Below are 17,517 nucleotides of genomic sequence, written 5' to 3' on the forward strand. Positions count from 1 at the left end.
AACGCGAAACCAGACTTGCTTCTGAAAGAGAAAGTAAAAAAAGAAGGCGTGCCGAGGAATCTAAAGAACAGCAAGAAAACAGGCTTGCGGCTGATAGAGAAAGTAAGAAAAGAAAGCGTGCCGAGGAATCACAAGAGCAACCTGAAAATTATTGCCTGGCATTCAGGTACAGCCCAGTCGATGATTATGGTAGATGTGCTCAAATCGGGACTATGTCTAAAATTTGTCCCTATTGCAAGACCTTGAAATTAAATGGTGAAACAATGGGAATGTGTTGCGCCTCAGGAAAAGTTAAACGTCCTCTATTGGCTGCACCACTAGAGCCATTGAAAACTTTGCTTACTGGAACTACGTCAGAATCTAAGCGTTTTTTATCACAGATCAGAAAATATAACTCATGCTTCCAAATGACGTCGTTTGGTGCCCAAATCGAAAATCCAGATCAATGTATGCCTACTTTCAAAGTAAAAGGGCAAATTTATCATAAAGCAGGGTCCCTTCTACCATTCTCAGGCGAGAATCATAAATTTTTACAATTGTACTTCATCAGTGATAGATATTCTGAATTGAATGCACGTTGTGAAATTTCTTCCAACGTTGAAAGGACAATCGTTTCTCAATTGCAACATCTTTTCCACGAAAATAATATTTTAGTCCGTCTGTTCAAAACAGCCATCGATTTGATGCCTACTGATACGCATAAAATTGTTATTTCCGCTGACTAAACGCCTCCTGGCCAACATGTGCGTATATACAATGCTCCAACTATCGACGAAGTGGCAATCGTTATGGTCGGTGATCAGTTTTTACCTCGAGATATTATTCTTCATAAGCGAAACGCTCAGTTGGTAAGAATTGTTGAAAGTCATCGATGCTACGATGCCCTACAATATCCTATCATTTTTTGGGATGGAGCCGACGGCTATCCCTTTAATATTAAATTGATGAATCCAACCACTAACAAAGAAATGAATAAGAAATGCAGTGCAATGCATTATTATTCCTATAGACTAATAATTCGGCAGGATGAAGAGAATTATATTTTAAAATGCCGTCCATTGTTTCACCAATATGTCGTTGATATGTAAGAAAAAATTGAATCAGAACGTTTGCTATATATCCGCCTGAATCAGACCAAGCTCCACTCTGAACAATACATTCATTTGCGAGATGCAATTGTAAATGAAGGTAATACCACAAACGTTGGAAAATTAACGATTTTACCTTCGTCATATGCTGGCCGTCATATGCATGAATATGCTCAAGATGCTATTGCATATGTTCGTCTCTATGGTCGTCCAGATTTATTTATTACATTTACATGTAATCAATCTTGGGACGAGATACAGCAGCTTTTACTTCAAGGACAATCGGCGGTTCATAGATATGACATTACGGCCCGTGTCTTCCGGCTTACCGTAGTGCATGCCAAGCTCTGAATTTATTGGAGAATGACCAGCACTGGGATAACTGCATCAATGACGCGTGCGAAACGTCAACTCCAATTCAAATTCGTGCATTGTTTGGCATCATACTAACAAATTGCTCTCCATCAGCTCCTACAGAGTCTTGGGAAAAATATAAATCAAAAATATTCGAAGATGTACTCCATCGAAAACGGTTAGAGACGTCAGATAAGACTTTTGATTTTACATCAGAAATTTATAACTACACTTTAGTTATTATAGAAGATTTGTGCGTATGTATGGCAAACAAACCTCTTCAGGATTTGGGAATGCTTTCACCTAATCGTACCGCTGCTGTTTCGACATGTGTAGAATTGGATCGTGAACAAAGTTACAGTACGAGTGATCTATTGTCGTATGTACAAAATAACATTTCCAAGTCAACGTCGGAACAAAAAGACATTTATGATACGATTATGCATTGTCTCGATAACAACGTTGGAGAAATTTTCTTTTTGGATGCGCCAGGAGGTACTGGTAAAACGTTTGTGATAAAACTGATTCTGGCATCAATTCGATCAAAAAGTGATATAGCGTTGGCAATTGCGTCGTCCGGAATAGCCGCAACGTTGCTGGCTGGTGGAAGAACTGCTCATTCCGCTTTGAAATTGCCTCTCAATTTGCATTCTACAGAAACCCCCACGTGCAATATTTCCAAATCATCTGGGATGGGTAAAGTATTGCAGCAATGCAAACTTATTATTTGGGACGAGTGCACAATGGCACACAAAAAAATCGCTCGAGGCTCTGGATCAATGTTTGAAAGATATGCGAGGGAATTCGAAACTCTTTGGCAGCACATTAATTTTGCTTGTGGGAAATATCAGGCAAACATTACCTATAATACCTAGATCAACCCCTGCAGACGAAATGAATGCTTGCCTGAAAAATTCTAATTTATGGGCACACGTAAAAACATTAAAATTAACTACAAATATGCGTGTCCGATTGCAAATCGATTACTCTGGTCAAACATTTTCAGATCAATTACTGGCAATTGGAAACGGAAAGACTTAATTTCAGGACGTATACAACTACCTGCTGAATTCTGTAATTTAGTGACGTCCAAAAATGAATTGATTGAAAAAGTATTTCCGAATATTCTAAACAATTATAAAAATAATAAATGCTAAGTGAAAGAGCGATTCTTGCACCCAAAATTATAGACGTCCACGAAATCAACAATATTGTTTTGACCAAGATTCGAGACCAGGCAGTCCTTTACAAATCAGTCGACACAGTTTTGGAACCAAATGAGGTGGTTAATTATCCATCTGAATTTTTAAATTCCGTGGATCTTTCAGGGATTCCATCACACGTGCTACAACTAAAAATAGGTGTACCAATAATACTGTTACGAAATATTAACCCACCAAAGCTTTGCAATGGCACGCGACTTGCCGTAAAAAAAAAACAATGGAAAACGTAATAGAGGCAACAATCTTGACAGGGCCTTTTGAGGGTGAGGCTGTTCTTATTCCTCGCATTCCCATGATTCCAACGGATCTGCCATTTCAATTTAAAAGATTGCAATTGCCAATTCGATTAGCACTGGCAATCACTATCAACAAAGCTCAAGGTCAATCATTAGAAAAATTGGTATTGATCTTAATACTGATTATTTTTCCCATGGACAATTGTACGTTGCATTTTCGAGGGTCGGTAAACCTGGCAATCTATTTATATGCAGCGACATTTGGACAGCGAAGAATGTAGTATATTCGTAAGTTTTACGCAGTTAATTTGTATTGTATCTATCTATCTATCTATCTATATAAAAACGAGTTGTGTGTATGCATGTTTGTTTGTTTGTAAAAAGAGCGTTTGCATATGACGTCGTTATTAGTACATAAGGCTTTGTATATGCACAGACAATGGGAAAGCCAAGAATGTTGTATGTTCGCAAGATTTACGTAGTTCAAAACACATATATAAATCTATCTATATTCATAGGTGGTACACAGGGACACAACTACAATGGCGCGTAAATAATATGGCAAGTAACGACTTACGCACGCAGGGGGGGGGGGCTTGGGGGGGTTGCGAAGTGCCCCCATCAACTAGGTGTTGGGGTGGCGCGAAGTGCCACCCCAACAGCAAGTAGAAGATATAAATAAAGACAGATATAATCTGGCGTAACAGACATAGTGTAACAGACATAACACACAAACAACTTATTTTATATATATAGAAGATAGATAGATAGATAGATAGAAGATATACAGGCTAACAAATATAATGTAAATTGTAGTTATTAGCTCCAACTGCAAACTCTAGCCCATATCAAATAATTTAATTTTAAGAAGTAGGAATTGCGGCAGAAACCTATATGGAAGTGTCATGTATAGTACCGTTTACAGTTCTCAAATACTCAAAGGACGTCGGACCGGGTACATTAACCAAAAGCAGGCGTAGAAAGAAGCATTCATGTTGATTGGGGTGAACGGTGTAGAGTCTTCCTATCGTGGTATCTTTGAAGACGGTAGGTTGGCCGTCGACTGACCTACCCTGTTTTCGACGTTCAAATACTTTATTTTTAGTATTCCACGTGTAATACGAAGGCACTTCAGTATACAGCAGTTTTTTGCAAAAAGAATCATTTTTGCATAGCGAAAAGAAAGCAGTTAACTTTGTATCCGATGGATTCAGGGCTCTTTGTTGCACGTTGTTGTCCGAGAAATAAACACGTTGACCATTCTGTAAATATACCGCTCAGTGAACAACAGCTGGACTACGTTCATGTATCGGAAATGAAAGAATTCGCCAAACAGCTTCATTACTGCTTATGTATCTTCCAGCCTGATATTGCACGATTTCGTCGATATCTTTGATTTCGGAATGCAAGCCAAAAACTGCCATGTCACTGCCTTTGTTGACGTATTTACATATGTATTTTATTGCCTTTACGGAGTTATAGTATTCAACGTTTATGTGTGCATTAAATGTTTTTGATAATAATGGGGAATATGGAACAACCCACTGGTTATCTACTTCGATGGTGGTACCTTTACCCTTTTTTATTATTGCTGTTTTACCGCCATCTTCAGTAGATCTTCTTCTATATTGTCGGTAACCATCATTGCCAGGAATTGTGTTGGATACTAAAAGTCGAGGATATTGCTTTGTGCACCTTCCTTTGGCCATGCATGGTGAATTTTCGTTCAATGCACCGCAAGGTCCATGTATCACATTTTTGCAACAATATCATATAACCCCTTATCGACATTTTCATCAAGTATTTCAGCGGAAATAACATCATCAATTTCGTTAGACGTAATTTTATTATGTAGCCAGATTAGTATATGTGCGTGTGGCAAACCTTGTTTTTGCCATTCCACTGAGTACATCCAGCATCGCACTGACCCAAACACTTCAAGTTTTACTATGTAGTTTATCAGTGATTTCAACAATGTTAGAATGAACATGTTTGACAAATTGAAAAACATTGAAAAAGATAGAATGTTACCAAATCCTACAATGGCAGAAGAAACAGCCGAGGAAGCTGCTCATCAACCGATACATGAACGTAGTCCAGCTGTTGTTCACTTAGCGGTACATTTACAGAATGGTCAACGTGTTTATTTCTCGGACACCAACGTGCAACAAAGAGCCCTGAATCCACCGGATACAAAGTTAACTGCTTTCTTTTCGCTATGCAATAATGATTCTTTTGCAAAAAACTGCTGTATACTGAAGTGCCTTCGTATTACACGTGGAATACTAAAAATAAAGTATTTGAACGTCGAAAACAGGGTAAGTCAGTCGACGGCCAACCTACCGTCTTCAAAGATACCACGATAGGAAGACTCTACACCGTTCACCCCAATCAACATGAATGCTTCTTTCTACGCCTGCTTTTGGTGGATTTACCCGGTCCAACGTCCTTTGAGTATTTGAGAACTGTAAACGGTACTATACATGACACTTACCATAGTGCATGCCAAGATCTGAATTTATTGGAGAATGACCAACACCGGGATAACTGCATCAATAACGGGTGCGAAATGTCAACTCCAATTCAAATTCATGCATTGTTTGGCATCATACTAACAACTTGCTCTCCATCAGCTCCTACAGAGTTATGGGAAAAATATAAATCAAAAATGTCCGAAGATATACTCCATCGAAAACGGTTAGAGATATCAGATAGGACTTTTGATTTTACATCAGAAATTTATAACTACACTTTAGTTATTATAGAATACATTTTTATATATATAGATTTGTGCGTATGTATGGCAAACAAACCTCTTCAGGATTTTGGAATGCTTTCACCTAATCGTACCACTGCTGTTTTGACATGTGTAGAATTGGATCGTGAACAAAGTTAAAGTACGAGTTATCTATTTTCGTATGTTCAAAATAACATTTCCAAGTCAACGTCGGAACAAAAAGACATTTATGATACGATAATGCATTGTGTCGATAACAACGTTGGAGAAATGTTCTTTTTGGATGCGCCAGGAGGTAGGGGAGAGTCGGGTAAGATGGACCCCATTTTGGTTTTTCGTCTGCGGAAGAGGTTGGCAACGACTGACGAAAGGTGTCTAACTTGTCCCCAAAACATTGAGTTACGTAAAGAAACCTTCTTCACACATAAATCAGCCGTATTTCCGGGCCCAGATAAAAAAAACTGAAGTTGGTCAAAAGGTCCATCTTGCCCAACCCATAGGATAAGACGGACCAGCCCTTTGGGCAAGACGGACCCAATTGCTCAAAAAGATTGATTGTCTCTAAACAATTTTATTTCGAATACTTAAAATACTAGTAGTAAGTAAAAAAGTAAAAAGTTAGCAAATAACTATATTTAAACACTGTACGAGGCAAAATCTACGTGAAAAACGAACTGAGCCGACTGTCTCGTCGTCCCGCCCGAAGGGGTCGGTTTTGGCAACTTCATGATGACCTCTTCTGTTCGCACGAAGCTCATCTCTTCAGTTGCTGTGAATTTGCTCGATGGAGCTAATCGCTTCCAAAACTGAACTTGGAAACCATCAGATTCACAATCACACACAACTCCAACATAATTCCTGAAGCTCTTCTTGGTCGGCACTTTCCAACCAAGAAATCCCCACTTTTTGGTTCGGTTCCATCAAGAAACTCCTCCTCCTCTGACCCATCCAAATGCAAGCTGTCATCACTTTCATCATCCAGCGCGATATGTTCATCGAAGCTGTCTTCCCCGTTCCCAGGCTGTTTGGAGAGGTTTCTCTTTTCAGGCCGTTTTCTTTGAGCTTTCTTTTCTGATTTTTTTCTTTTCAACTCAAATTCTTCTTCCAGTCTGTTTTTTTCAGGTGTGTTCGTCAGAATTTTGGACTTTGTTCTTTTCCTAGACGTTTTTCCGTCTCTTGCATAGAAACTCGCCTTAGGGTGAGGACGAACCGACTCTGGAGTCACTGGCATAGTCGCAGAAATCACTGAGCTACTGGTAGTTGGCAGCACGTCGTTATTCAAGCTCTCGTCGCCAGGGCTGGTTGATGGAACTGCAGACTGGCCTGTCATGGGAGACGTCTCTGGTGCTGGTCGGTCTGTCACAAAGGCGCTGAGAAAGTCGTGATCTTGGAAAACGTTCCTATTCAAAGGGTATGTTCCTGTTTTTTGGAACCCGCTTAGTACGTTTTCCATGACGAAAGCTCTTGGAAAAGCGATTCCAACGAATATTCCGATTTCATAAATGGTAATCCTCCTGTTTGGGTTCGAAATCATCCACGAGTTAGCTGCTTCATTGTAGTATCGCTTGAATGGCCCATAAACAGCAACATCAAGAGGCTGCAGCTTGTGACTGCAATGTGGCGGAAGCGTTAAGACGTCAATGCCGTTTTCTCTGCAAAGATTAACCACGCTCAATGAGACGTGCGAATCATGGTTATCCATAATCAGCAGCAGTCGATTTGTGGGCGAGCAACTGGTTTGGGAGATCAGATGGCGTATCATATCCGGGAAGATTTCGGCTGTCATCCATCCAGACGGCTGGCATTTTCCTGTGCTTCCAGGGGGCGTGCCATTGAGAAAACTTTGAAGCCAGTTCACTCGTGGAAAGACAAAGAAAGGGGCTATCGACTGGCCAGCTGCGTTGATACACCCTACGACTGTTACCAGCGTCCCTCGCTCAGCCGAAGTAATGCGTCCAACTTGCTTTGATCCCTTTTCTGCAACCACCTTTGGTGTCTTGTGAACGGTGGTTACTACAGTCTCGTCAAGATTATATATTCTATTCGGCGGATACTTGTGCTTTATAAGCAGCTCTTCTAAATTATTGAAGAATTCGCTGACATTCGTCCTGTTGAAGCTGGTGGCTCTGGCAAGGCTTGTCGCTTCGGAGGACCTTAGGGAAAGCCCAACACGACTCATAAAGCTATTCATCCAGTCTTTTCCTGCACACTTATTTTCAGTCCAGTTCTTCGGCATATTCTTCCCTTTGGCCTGGGCATATTCATATGCAAGCTGACCTGCTTCCTTTTTCGTAAGTCCATGATGCATGTGCTGTGCCGTGATCATATAGTCCTTCAGAAGTATCTCTTCGTTTGCTGAGAACACACTTTTAAAGTTGAAGGTAGTTGCCAACTCCACTGATTGGGGATCTTCTGCTGCGTCGAGTTTTGCAACTGCTCTTCGCATTGTGCTTCGTGGCAAACCAACCTCTTTCGAAACTTTGCGAAGCGGCGAACCAGATTTAACTCGCATAGCAGCTGCTCTCAGTAAGTCCTGGTCGTGGAGACCGCGGGTGGTTTTCCTAGTATACTTTCCCATTCTGCAAAAGAGAGACAGCTTAATATATTTCTAATTGACATGCGGGAACAATAAATGCAACACAATATTCACAAAATACGTATAAAATAATAACTTCGAAAAAGATCCCAGATGATAGGGGGCAAGACGGACCGGTCCGTCTTACCCGCTGTCTCTGTGGTCCATCATACCCTAAACCCGCTTTTTCGGAATAGTTAAAAATTATAACATAAGATGGCGCTGCAATGAAAAAAATTAATGTCTCACACACTCTCCTAGACCTCCATATTTGTAAGAAAAATTACCACAGTATAAAACAGAACATTAGAAACACCAGAAAAGAAAAACATTTACCTCAAAAGCCGGTTTCGAGAATGTGAAAACGAATAAAAATATTTTCCTCGAAGACAAGATTGGCTTCAACTCTCAGACTTCGCTCCGAAACTTGCCACTAGATGGCCGTTGTTTCTAGCTCTACAAGTGATAAAAAGGTGACGCTCAAGTCGAGCAATGACAAAAGGTCCGTCTTGCCCCCCGATCCGTCTTACCCGACTCTCCCCTACTGGTAAAACGTTTGTGATAAAACTGATGCTGGCATCAATATGATCAAAAAATGATATAGCGTTGGCAATTGCGTCGTCCGGAATAGCCACAACGTTGCTGGCTGGTGGAAGAACTGCTCATTCCGCTTTGAAATTGCCTCTGAGTTTGCATTCTACAGAAACTCCCACGTGCAATATTTCCAAATCATCTGGGATTGGTAAAGTATTGCAGCAATGCAAACTTATTATTTGGGACGAGTGCACAATGGCACACAAAAAAATCGCTCGAGGCTCTGGATCAATGTTTGAAAGATTTACAAGGGAATTCGAAACCCTTTGGCAGCACATTAATATTGCTTGCGGGAGATTTCAGGCAAACATTACCTATAATACCTAGATCAACCCCTGCAGACGAAATGAATGCCTGCCTGAAAAATTCTAATTTATGGGCACACGTAAAAACATTAAAATTAACTACAAATATGCGTGTCCGATTGCAAATCGATGACTCTGGTCAAACATTTTCAGATCAATTACTGGCAATTGGAAACGGAAAGCTCACAGTAGACTCAATTTCAGGACGTATACAACTACCTACTGAATTCTGTAATTTAGTGACGTCCAAAAATGAACTGATTGAAAAAGTATTTCCGAATATTCTAAATAATTATAAAAATAATAAATGGCTAAGTGAAAGAGCGATTCTTGCACCCAAAATTATAGACGTCCACGAAATCAACAATATTGTTTTGACCAAGATTCGAGACCAGCCAGTCCTTTACAAGTCAGTCGACACAGTTTTAGAACCAAATGAGGTGGTTAATTATCCATCTGAATTTTTAAATTCCGTGGATCTTTCAGGGTTTCCACCACACGTGCTACAACTAAAAATAGGCGTACCAATAATACTGTTAAGAAATATCAACCCACCAAAGCTTTGCAATGGCACGCGACTTGCCGTAAAAAAAAAAAAAAACAATGGAAAACGTAATAGAGGCAACAATCTTGACAGGGCCTTTTGAGGGTGAGGCTGTTCTTATTCCTCGCATTCCCATGATTCCAACGGATCTGCCTTTTCAATTTAAAAGATTGCAATTCCCAATTCGATTAGCATTTGCAATCACTATCAACAAAGCTCAAGGTCAATCATATGAAAAATGTGGTATTGATCTTAATACTGATTGTTTTTCCCATGGACAATTGTACGTTGCATTTTCGAGGGTCGGTAAACCTGACAATCTATTTATATGCAGCAACAATTGGACAGCGAAGAATGTTGTATATTCGCAAGTTTTACGCAGTTAATGTGTATTGTATCTATCTATCTATCTATCTATATAAAAACGAGTTGTGTGTATGCATGTTTGTTTGTTTGTAAAAAGAGCGTTTGCATATGACGTCGTTATTAGTACATAAGGCTTTGTATATGCACAGACAATGGGAAAGCCAAGAATGTTGTATATTCGCAAGTTTTACGTAGTTCAAAACACATATATAAATCTATCTATATTCATAGGTGGTACACAGGGACACAACTACAATGGCGTGTAACTAATATGGCGCGTAAAGACTTACGCGCGGGGGGGGGGGGCTTGGGGAGGCGCGAAGCGCCCCCATCAACTAGGTGTTGGGGTGGTGCAAAGTGCCACCCCCACAGCAAGTAGAAGATATAAATATAGATAGATATAATCTGGCGTAACAGACATAGTGTAACAGACATAACACACAAACAACTTATTTTATATATATAGAAGATAGATAGATAGATAGATAGATAGAAGATATACAGGCTAACAAATATAATGTAAATTGTAGTTATTAGCTCCGACTACAAACTCTAGTCCATATCAAATAATTTAATTTTAAGAAGTAGGAATTGCGGCAGAAACCTATTTGGTAGTGTAATTTACATAAAGGATCGAAATAATTTATTAAACAAGGACAATGAAAGTTTCGTCGCATATAGCTAAAACATAATAAAGAACAAACCACGGCATATAGTAACTAAATTTTCATAGTTAAGAACAAACTGCTACAACCGGTTGTAGCGTAAAAATAGGAACCCTTCGTTCCATAAAAAAATATAAATAGAGATATCAAAGTCAATTATGCAACAGCAAAACCATTAAAGCTCTAAAAAGAACTGAAAAGCGAGAAAAATCTGTCATTCCTAGCTGATTAAGCAAAGAAAACCACCATCCAAGTCAGTCTTAATCCTCTATCTAATAAGATGATCTTATGTTTCAATAAAATTAATGTAACTAATATCACATTTAGTGGCGTGTTCACCTAGGGTGAGGCAAGTTAAAAGCATTTTCTGTGAACAATAGATGGTCCAGACTCATCGTATTCCTGTTTAGAAATCCACATCTCTTGGAAAGTTGAGAGGGAAGCTAAGATAGATCCACCAATCCATACGGAGTATTTACGCTCAGATGGGGCAATAACTTTAATCTTCATGGCGGATGGTGCAAGAGCAGTAATTTCTTTTTGCATTCTGTCAGCAATGCTAGGGTACATGGTAGAACCACCAGACAAAACGATGCTGGCATAGAGATCCTTTCTGATGTCGACATCACATTTCATAATACTCTTGTACGTAGTTTCGTGAATCCCGTAAGATTCCATACCGAGAAAAGATGGCTGGAATAAGACTTCTGGGCATCTGAATCTCTCATTACCTATAGTGATGATCTGACCATCAGGCAGCACATAGCTCTGTTCAAGAGATGCTGAGCTGGCAGCAGTTGCCATCTCCTCTTCGAAATCCAAAGCAACATAACAGAGTTTTTCTTTGATATCTCGAACGATTTCTCGTTCGGCAGTGGTGGTAAAGGAATATCCTCGCTCAGTTAAAATTTTCATCAAGTAATCGGTCAAATCTCGACCAGCTAGATCCAATCTTCTAATCGCATGTTGAATGGCATAACCTTCGTAGATGGGTACAGTATGTGAAACACCATCGCCAGAGTCAAGAACAATACCAGTGGTTCTTCCAGATGCATAGAGGGAAAGGACTGCTTGAATGGCAACATACATAGCAGGGGTGTTAAAAGTTTCAAACATTATTTGAGTCATTTTTTCTCTGTTGGCTTTTGGGTTAAGAGGAGCTTCGGTGAGTAAAACTGGGTGCTCTTCTGGGGCCACGCGAAGTTCGTTGTAAAATGTATGATGCCAAATCTTTTCCATATCGTCCCAGTCTGTGACAATCCCATGCTCTACAGGATACTTAAGTCTCAAAATTCCCCTTTTTGCTTGAGCGTCATCACCTACATAAGTATCCTGGCTGCCTGAATTAATCATCACTCCCGTATGTTTTGGACGCCCAACCACAGCAGGAAACAAAGTTTTTGGTTGATCATCTCCTGAAAATCCTGCTTTACAAATACCAGATCCATTATCAATAACAATTGCAGCAACTTCTTCTGTCATTTTATATTATTTGTAATACTAATAATATCCACGTGTCGAGTAGCCTGAACCTAAGAAAGAACAAAACTAATTTTAAAATTTTATGGTATTTTTATGGTGTGAATTAAAAATTTTTAATTATTGCTCGCTGACCATACATACTTTCCCTGTTTCTAGTTAAATAAAATTATTTTATATAAAATTTTCAGGAAATATTTTAGTTTCAGATGACAAATCAGATTTTTGCTAAAGCAACCCAAAAATTACTGCATTTTGTATAACTATGTCTACTTTCTTTTTATAATAGAAAAAATTCCATTTTGATTTTTATCAATAAAAACGAACAGAAAATTAATTTAAAAAGCTTTTTCTACATGATAAGTTCTATAAAAAAAAGTTAAAGAGCCCCATTAAGCCAAGAATTAGCAAAAAGAAAGTCAAATAATCTTCAAAGACTAAAACTACAACAAATTACTATCAATACATAAATGAAACTCAAAAAAAGAAATTATAATAGAAGTATAGTGAACGTGGCTTCTGCCCCACCTAAATCTACCATTCAATTTACATCATGTTTAGTCCATTTAAATCACTTTAACATCAATTATTGCACATTTTGAATATTTTTATCCATAAATTCAAAATGAAAACTAGTCCTTGGACATCAAACGTCGTTACGCGCCATATTAGTTACGCGCCATTGTAGTTGTGAATATAGATAGCCACCTATGAATATAGATAGATTTATATATGTGTTTTGAACTACGTAAAACTTGCGAATATACAACATTCTTGGCTTTCCTATTGTCTGTGCATATACAAAGCCTTATGTACTAGTAACAGATAATAATAATAATAATATACAGAATTCAGCAGGTAGTTGTATCCGTCCTGAAATTGAGTCTACTGGGAGCTTTCCGTTTCCAATTGCCAGCAATTGATCTCAAAATGTTTGACCAGAGTCATCGTTTTGCAATCGGACATGCATATTTGTAGTTAATTTTAATGTTTTTACGTGTGCCCATAAATTTTAATTTTTCAGGTAAGCATTCATTTCGTCTGCAGGGGTTGATCTAGGTATTATAGGTAATGTTTGCCTGAAATCTCCCGCAAGCAATATTAATGTGCTGCCAAAGGGTTTCGAATTCCCGCGCAAATTTTTCAAACATTGATCCAGAGCCTCGAGCGATTTTTTGTGTGCCATTGTGCACTCGTCCCAAATAATAAGTTTGCATTGCTGCAATACTTTACCCATCCCAGATGATTTTGAAATATTGCACCTGGGAGTTTCTGTAGAATGCAAATTCAGAGGCAATTTCAAAGCGGAATGAGTAGTTCTTCCACCAGGCAGCAACGTTGCGGCTATTCCGGACGACGCAATTGCCAACGCTATATCATTTTTTGATCGAATTGATGCCAGAATTAGTTTTATCACAAAAGTTTTACCAGTACCTCCTGGCGCATCCCAAAAAAAAATTTCTCCAACGTTGTTATCGACACAATGCATTATCGTATTATAAATGTCTTTTTGTACCGACATTAACTTGGAAATGTTATTTTGTACATACGACAATAGATAACTCGTACTGTAACTTTGTTCACGATCCAATTCTACACATGTCGAAACAGCAGCGGTACGATTGGGTGAAGGCATTCCCAAATCCTGAAGAGGTTTGTTTGCCATATATACGCACAAATCTTCTATCTATATAAAAATAAGTTGTTTGTGTATTATGTCTGTTATATTATGCCTGTTACAACAGATTATATCTTCTATATACATAAAAATAAGTTGTATGTAGTTTTGTGTTGAGGGTTTGCATATGAAATCTGAAAAATAAAGAAGAAAAAGAAAACTGAAAAAAAAGTAAAAAACTAGAAAAAACTAAAAAGAAACAAGAGAAAAAACTAAAAAATAAAAAAAAATTAAAAAAGAAAAAACCTAAAAAAAAGAAAAAGGTAAAAAAACTAAAATGAAAAACAAAGCTAAGAAAACTAAGTCTGAAAAATAAAGAAGAAAAAGAAAACTAAAAAAAGGAAAAAGGTAAAAAACTAAAAAAAAGAAAGAAACTAAAAAATAAAAAAATGAAAAAAGAAAAAAACCTAAAAAGAAAAAAAGCTAAAAAACAAAAAAACTAAAAAAAAGAAAAAACTAAAAAAGAAAAAATTAAAAAAGAAGAGAAAACATATGTATATATATAAAAACTGGGAATTGCGCAGATATTTTAATATATTTTGACAATAGATTCAAGTAATTCGAAAACCTTAAAACAGATACCCAAAACTTTAAAGTTTATTATAAATTGTTGAGCTTTAGCATGCTTGGCAAGTAAAGATTTTTCCAAGCGTCAATGTTAAAATGAACATTGACAAATTGAAAAACTTTGAAAAAGATTAAAAAAGAAAAAATTAAAGCATGTTTGTTTTTGTATGTTCTAGGGTTTGCATATGAAGTCTTAAAAAAAAGAAAAACCTAAAAAAAAAAAAAAAAAAGAAAAAAAATAAAACAGGAAAAAAACTAAAAAGAAAAAAAGCTAAAAAAACTAAAAAAGCAAAAAAAAGAAAAATAAAAAAAAGAAAAACTAAAAAAGAAAAACAAAAAAAAACTAAAAAAAGAAAACACTAAAAAAGAAAACAAATCAATAAAAGAAGAAACTAAAAAAAAGAAAAACTAAAAAAGGAAAAAACTGAGAAAAAAACTAAAATCAAAACTATATCTATATATATAAAAATAAGTTGTATATATGCTTGTTTGTTTGTTTTTGGGTTTGCATGTGACGTCATTATAAGTATATAAGGCTTTGTAAATGAAGTTATTATAAGATGACACTACAGACCGGGACACCAGGACACAAATGACGACCGGGACACAGGGAATATAAATGAAGACCGGGACACTCGAAGAGAAATTACAGACAGGGAAACCGGGACACAAATGGCAACCGGGACACAGGGACAGAGGGAATATAAATGACGACCGGGAGAGTCAAAGAGAAATTATAGACTGGGATACCAGGACACAAATGACGACCGGGACACAGTAACAAAACTACAATGGGGACGCCGGGGGGCACAGGGGGATATATAAACGATGACGGGGACACGGGGAATGTTCTGTCCCGGTGTCCCGGTTGCCATTTGTGTCCCGGTGTCCCTGTCTGTAATTTCTCTTGGAGTGTCCCGGTCTTCATTTATATCCCCTGTGTCCCGGTCGTCATTTGTGTCCCGGTGTCCCGGTCTGTAGTGTCATCTTATAATAACGTCATTTACAAAGCCTTATATACTTATAATGACGTCACAGTCAAACCCAAAAACAAACAAACAAGCATATTTACAACTTGTTTTTATATATATAGATATAGTTTTGATTTTAGTTTTTTTTCTCAGTTTTTTCCTTATTTAGTTTTTCTTTTTTTTAGTTTCTTCTTTTTATTGATTTAGTTTTTTCTTTTTTTCTTTTTTTTTAGTTTTTTCTTTTTCTATTTTTCCTTTTTTTTGTTTTTTAGTTTGTTTTTTTTCATTGATTTTCTTTTTTAGTTTTTTTTTAGTTTTGTAACTTTTTTAGCTTTTTTTCAGTTTTTTACCTTTTTTATTTTATTTTTCTTTTCTTTTTTAGTTTTTTACCTTTTTCTTTCTGTTTTAGTTTTCATTTTCTTCTTTATTTTTCAGATGTCATATGCAAACCCTCAAACATACAAAAAAACAAACATGCTTTAATTTTTTTTCTTTTTTAGTTTTTTCTATTTTTTAGTTTTGTAGCTTTTTTAGTTTTTTTAGCTTTTTCTTCTTTTTAGTTTTTTACCTTTTTTATTTTTTTTCTTTTTTTTGTTTTTTTTTCTTTTTAGGTTTTTCTTTTTTTTAAGACTTCATATGCAAACCCTAAAACATACAAAAAAACAAACATGCTTTAATTTTTTTCTTTTTTAATCTTTTTCAAAGTTTTTCAATTTGTCAATGTTCATTCTAACATTGACGCTTGGAAAAATCTTTACGTGCCAAGCATGCTAAAGCTCAACAAATTATAATAAACTTTAAAGTTTTGGGTATCTGTTTTAAGGGTTTCGAATTACTTGAATCTATTGTCAAAATATATTGAAATATTTGTGCAATTCCCAGTTTTTATATATATATATACAGATATGTTTTCTCTTCTTTTTTAATTTTTCTTTTTTAGTTTTTTCTTTTTTTTTAGTTTTTTAGCTTTTTTAGTTTTTTTAGCTTTTTTTCTTTTTAGTTTTTTACCTTTTTATTTTTTTTTTATTTTAATTTTTTAAGTTTTTCTTTTTAGGTTTTTTATTTTTTTATTTTTTAGTTTTTTTCTTTTTTTTAGTTTTTTACCTTTTTCCTTTTTTTGTTTTCTTTTTCTTCTTTATTTTTCAGACTTAGTTTTCTTAGCTTTGTTTTTCATTTTAGTTTTTTACCTTTTTCTTTTTTTTAGGTTTTTTCTTTTTTAATTTTTTTTTATTTTTTAGTTTTTTCTTTTTTTTCTTTTTAGTTTTTTTCTAGTTTTTTACTTTTTTTTCTTTTTTCAGTTTTCTTTTTCTTCTTTATTTTTCAGACGTCATATGCAAACCCTCAACACAAAAATACATACAACTTATTTTTATATATATAGAAGATATAATCTGGCGTAACAGGCATAATATAACAGACATAACACACAAACAACTTATTTTTATATAGATAGAAGATTTGTACGTATGTATGGCAAACAAACCTCTTCAGGATATGGGAATGCCTTCACCTAATCGTACCGCTGCTGTTTCGACATGTGTAGAATTGGATCGTGAACAAAGTTACAGTACGAGTCGTACAGTATTGTCGTATGTACAAAATAACATTTCCAAGTTAACGTCGGAACAAAAAGACATTTATGATACGATAATGCATTGTGTCGATAACAACGTTGGATAAATTTTCTTTTTGGATGCGCCAGGAGGTACTGGTAAAACGTTTGTGATAAAACTGATTCTGGCATCAATTCGATCAAAAAATGGTATAGCGTTGGCAATTGCGCCGTCCGGAATAGCCGCAACGTTGCTGCCGGGTGGAAGAACTACTCATCCCGCTTTGAAATCGCCTCTGAATTTGCATTCTACAGAAACTCCCACGTGCAATATTTCCAAATCATCGGGGATGGGTAAAGTATTGCAGCAATGCAAACTTATTATTTGGGACGAGTGCACAATGGCACACAAAAAATCGGTCGAGGCTCTGGATCAATGTTTGAAAGATTTGCGAGGGAATTCGAAACCCTTTGGCAGCACATTAATATTGCTTGCGGGAGATTTCAGGCAAACATTACCTATAATACCTAGATCAACCCCTGCAGACGAAATGAATGCTTGCCTGAAAAATTCTAATTTATG

At 36.6% G+C, this 17,517-nt stretch overlaps 2 protein-coding genes across 2 annotated transcripts in view; one reads left to right on the plus strand and one right to left on the minus strand.

Annotated features, from left to right (window-relative positions):
• LOC136036560 (uncharacterized) overlaps nucleotides 1–17,517 on the plus strand; it is a 183,480-nt gene that overhangs the window by 139,891 nt on the left and 26,072 nt on the right. The gene's annotated exons all lie outside the window — the stretch shown is intronic.
• LOC136036216 (actin, cytoplasmic A3a-like) lies at nucleotides 10,567–12,169 on the minus strand. The gene has a single exon (XM_065718309.1). The coding sequence runs from the start codon at nucleotides 12,167–12,169 to the stop codon at nucleotides 11,042–11,044; it is 1,128 nt and encodes a 375-aa protein (XP_065574381.1). The 3' UTR covers nucleotides 10,567–11,041.

This window comes from Artemia franciscana, chromosome 15, assembly GCF_032884065.1.
Source record: "Artemia franciscana chromosome 15, ASM3288406v1, whole genome shotgun sequence".
Classification (NCBI taxonomy): domain Eukaryota; kingdom Metazoa; phylum Arthropoda; class Branchiopoda; order Anostraca; family Artemiidae; genus Artemia; species Artemia franciscana.